This window comes from Chrysemys picta, chromosome 1 (genome assembly GCF_011386835.1).
Source record: "Chrysemys picta bellii isolate R12L10 chromosome 1, ASM1138683v2, whole genome shotgun sequence".
In the NCBI taxonomy this organism is placed as follows: domain Eukaryota; kingdom Metazoa; phylum Chordata; order Testudines; family Emydidae; genus Chrysemys; species Chrysemys picta.
Genome location: NC_088791.1, coordinates 355654143 through 355658354, shown reverse-complemented (window position 1 = coordinate 355658354; position 4212 = coordinate 355654143). Strand labels below are relative to the sequence as shown.

Below are 4212 nucleotides of genomic sequence, written 5' to 3'. Positions count from 1 at the left end.
AGCTTGAGCGGAGCTGTGGCAGCAAACCTGGAGAAGTGACACAGAGGTGGAAGGGGAGAGGGTTTGGCCAAGGAGGTGCCACAAGATATTTTCTACACCCAAATCTGTGCTTTCATTTCAGAATTAATCCAGCCAGTCTTCCCGGAAGGAAATGTTTCTGGCACACACAGTGCCTGTTTGGGGTCAGGAAGAGAGTTTGTGTCTCCCCAGAAGGGCAGAGACAGTGAGTCCCTGTTCTGGTGGGTTTCATCCCATCTCTCTCTCTCTCTTTCTCTCTATCTTTCTCTTGCCTGGTGCATTTAGGTCCATCTCTCTCTTTCCTTTGTAACTCACCCCCCCACACACACATGTGCCTCCCTCTCTTTATCACTTCTAAGTCCCTGGCCATTACCAACTAGCAGCCTGCAGCGGTGGTAGCCTGTAGTCTAGCATACTTGCTTCCCTACATATCTTTTCTTACAAGTTTCTTATAAGTTTTCTTCTGGGTTTCATTATTTGTTTTATTAAGAAGTTTACAGGTTTATATTAGAGTATATTTCACCTGTAACACAGGGGACCTGGACACCACGTCCTGTATGTTGAGCTAAAGTAGTTAACATATATGAAAAGGGTTGGAGAAAAGTGAAGCCAGAGCCTCCTGTTGAAGTTGTGGAGGAGTTGGAAGAGGGGCTGCAACCTTGCACATTCTAAATAGGCATGCACCAGGGTCTGTCTCATGCCACAAAATGGGCAGGCATCTGGAATGGGGGTGAATTGTGCCATGTACATGCCCGTGTGCATAGTTCTGTGAGGAAGCCACCAACCGATATCCCCAGTGGTCTGTGGAACAAAGGTGTACTACTTTCTGGCCCACCAGGGCTCCTCACCCGCCGAAGGTGGTACTAGGTCCTGCAACTTGGTATCAGGGCATATGAGGTAGTGAAGCATGTAGAGCATGTTCATGTAAAGTTGTTCTCTTGGTGGAATTCAGAAATGAACCAGATGCAGGGTGTGCATCCTGCATGGGTTATGAAAAGGACTGTGTCGGGGGACTCATGGGCAGGAGCCCAATCAAGAATTCCAGAGGTCCTGGGGGGAGGGGTGGATGGGAAGCACCCTCTTGTAGGACCCCTTCTAGTGGTAGGCAATAAGGTGGCCCCCACCTCCTGGAGTATGCGCAGGGAGGTCTGAAGGGTGAAGAGACCCAGTGAGCACTGAGATGAAAGAGGCCATCATGGCCACTAAATGGTGGGCCATGAACTGGATCAGCTGAATGCTGGAGGAGTGGGCCCAAGCAAGGTGGAAACAAAATAGATACACGAGGTCCAACCAGGAGTAGCACAACTGATCAACCTCTACCTGGACATAAGTAAAAGTGGAATTGTCATCCGGGTGTTGGTTGTACCAGACATCCACCAGGGAATAATGATTGATGATATCTCTGAGGCTACCCGCAGCAGCCTGGCTGCTGTCGATCTCTGAGTGATTCTAGTCCTCAAAGATGGTATTAAAATCTCCACTCAGGACCAGGCACTAGTGAGGATCCAAGGTGCCGAGGAAGGCAATGACTGTTGTGAGAAACACAGCCACTCTGGGTCTGCATTTGGGGGTAGACATTGAACAGATTCAACGTCAGCCCCTCCACACAGGACTGAAGGGGCAGCAGGCAACCTGGCACGGCCTCGTCAGCTCTCAGCATCTCAGGCAGTAGGTCGAGGGAGAACAGGGTGGTCAACCCAGCTGAATGAGTGCTGAGGTGTCTAAAATGTACCCGGTACCCCGACTTCAGCCGCCAACTAGTCTCCGCGTCTCGATTCCTGTGGGTTTCCTGCAGGCAAACCACAGAGTACCCTACAAGCATAGAGAGCACCCTCCCTAGAGCCTCTGGTGTTCAATTTTGAAAAAATGGTTGGCTTCGTTCTGAAGCTTGAGGAGGATCCTAGCAGTAAAGAGGATTCCCAGCTGGCCTTGCAACAATCGCGACTCTACTGGTGGCACTGCGCAACATGTCTCTATCTCCAGAAAGGGAAAGGGAGGTGGATGGAAAAGAGCAGCCCCTAAAGGGTCAGAGAGGGGAGAAAAAAACACCCCCAGAGGTTCCTCCAAAGAAAGGGGAAATGAAACAACTCCAGGGCAGCAGCAGTATGGAAGATGGAGGGGACAAAAATGAGTAGGGCTTCCGTTCCCCCTCTCCTCCTCTTCCCCTGCTCCACATGAATCACATGAGGATTGCCATGTTCTGTTCATTCCCTCTGAAGCAACTGGTATTGGGCGCTGTCAGAAGACAGGCTACTGGCTACATGGACCATTGGTTTTACCCAGTATGGCCATTCTGATCTTCTTATTTAGACCCCAAATGTATTTGCCCCCTACTGTAACCCACTGTACCCCTTTCCTCTCCCAGATCTAACATAGATCCCAGGAGTCCTGATGGGGTTTCCCTCTCCACAGAGTTAGACACAAAGTAAGAATAAACATTACAATTTTAACACTAACCAGTGTCCTTAAATGACTTGCTATAACATATGAGCACATATTGGTTTTAGAGATGACTGGGTTGCAGCTGACAAGGGGAGGGGAAGACAGGAGCAAGTGACGGGGCAGCGCCTTGGGGAGAAGACACACAGCAGGGTCGAGGCTTGACAGAAGAGATGGGGCAAGATTGCAATTTCAGGGATCCAGCTACCAGCAATTAGAAAAGTGGCAACCCAGTGTAGTGTACATAGACTGACTCCCCATTTCATCACATTGACACAGCACATTAACAACTTAATATCTCTGTGTGTCCAGTAAGTGATTCAGGGAACAGGCCCCAGCACCATGCACCAGCCAGCTCTGCACAGAGCTCAATCTCAGAGCCAGAGCACAAGAAGAAAACATTTAGGTCTCTTTATGAGAAAAGAGATGGAGCAGCCGGTCCCGGATCTGTTTCGTCCTCACCCCATAAATGATGGGGTGTAGCATAGGAGGCACCAGCAGGTAAACATTAGCAAAGAGAATCCGTATATGCAGTGGCACATTGTGGCCAAACCGCTGTGTGAGAGATGAGAAGAAATCTGGTATGTACAAAATTAAAATGGCACAAAGATGAGAGATGCAGGTCCCAAAAGTTTTGAGCCGAGCATCCTTTGTGGGAAGGCGGAAAATGGCCCGCAGGATCAGAGTATAGGATACGGCGATAAAAAACACATCCATTCCGATCACAGAGACAAGATTAAACAGGCCATAGTAACTACTGATGCGGATGTCAGCGCAGGCCAGGTTCACCACAGCTATATGCCGACAATAGGAGTGGGGGATGATGTTGGTTCTGCAATATGGCCACTGCCTCGCCAGGAAGGGATAGGGTAATGTGAGTATGCCACTGCGCAGCACCAAGCCCAGGCCTACCTTGGCCACAACAGAGGTTGACAGGATGGTGGAATGTCTCAGGGGATGGCAGATGGCCACATAGCGATCAAAAGCCATGGCCACGAGGATTCCAGACTCCATCGCTGAGAAGGAGTGAACCAAGTACATCTGGGTGAGGCAGGCACTGAAACTGATCTCCCTGGAATTGAACCAGAAGATGCTCAGCATTTTGGGCATAGTGGATGTGGAAATGAGCAGGTCAGTGATGGCCAGCATGCAGAGGAAAAAGAACATGGGCTCGTGGAGGCTCGGCTCCCTGTTCACGATGAACAGGATAGTGAAGTTCCCCAACAAGGCTATGGCGTACATGGTGCAGAAGGGGATGGAGATCCAGATATGTGCTGCCTCTAGGCCAGGAATGCCAAGTAGGATGAAGGTGGAGGGGTTGGTGAAGTCAGTTGTGTTGGAATCTGACATGGAGTGGTCAAGGTGTCCAACTCTGAGGTATAAGGGTGTCTCCTGCTTATACCGTACGTTCCCCTGACTTTCTGTTCGTTCTCAGGGTCTCTGGTGATGGTCCCAGTAGAAATGACTGAATGGAGAGAAAACATTAATATGAGACATTGCATGCACTAGCGGATGCTGTTCTCATGAGAGAAGCATTTTGATCGCTCTTCACACACTGAAATATGACATTGTTCATAGTTATTTTCTCTGAATAATGAAAATGACCCTACTAAATCCAATTCCATATTTTTATTGTTGTCCTGGGTTAATAATTCCTACACTTGGTCGTGGGGGAGCCTTAATAGGCACCAGCAGGGAACACAAGTGTGGATACTGGTTATCCATCATGGTTCCTTAATGCAATGAGAGTCAGGA

General features: G+C 49.2%; 1 protein-coding gene across 1 annotated transcript; it reads right to left on the bottom strand.

Annotated features, from left to right (window-relative positions):
* Positions 1–2859: 2859 nt before the first annotated feature.
* LOC135972497 (olfactory receptor 52R1-like) lies at positions 2860–3807 on the bottom strand. The gene has a single exon (XM_065550586.1). It carries the CDS (start codon positions 3805–3807, stop codon positions 2860–2862), a length of 948 nt encoding a protein of 315 aa, XP_065406658.1.
* Positions 3808–4212: the final 405 nt, after the last annotated feature.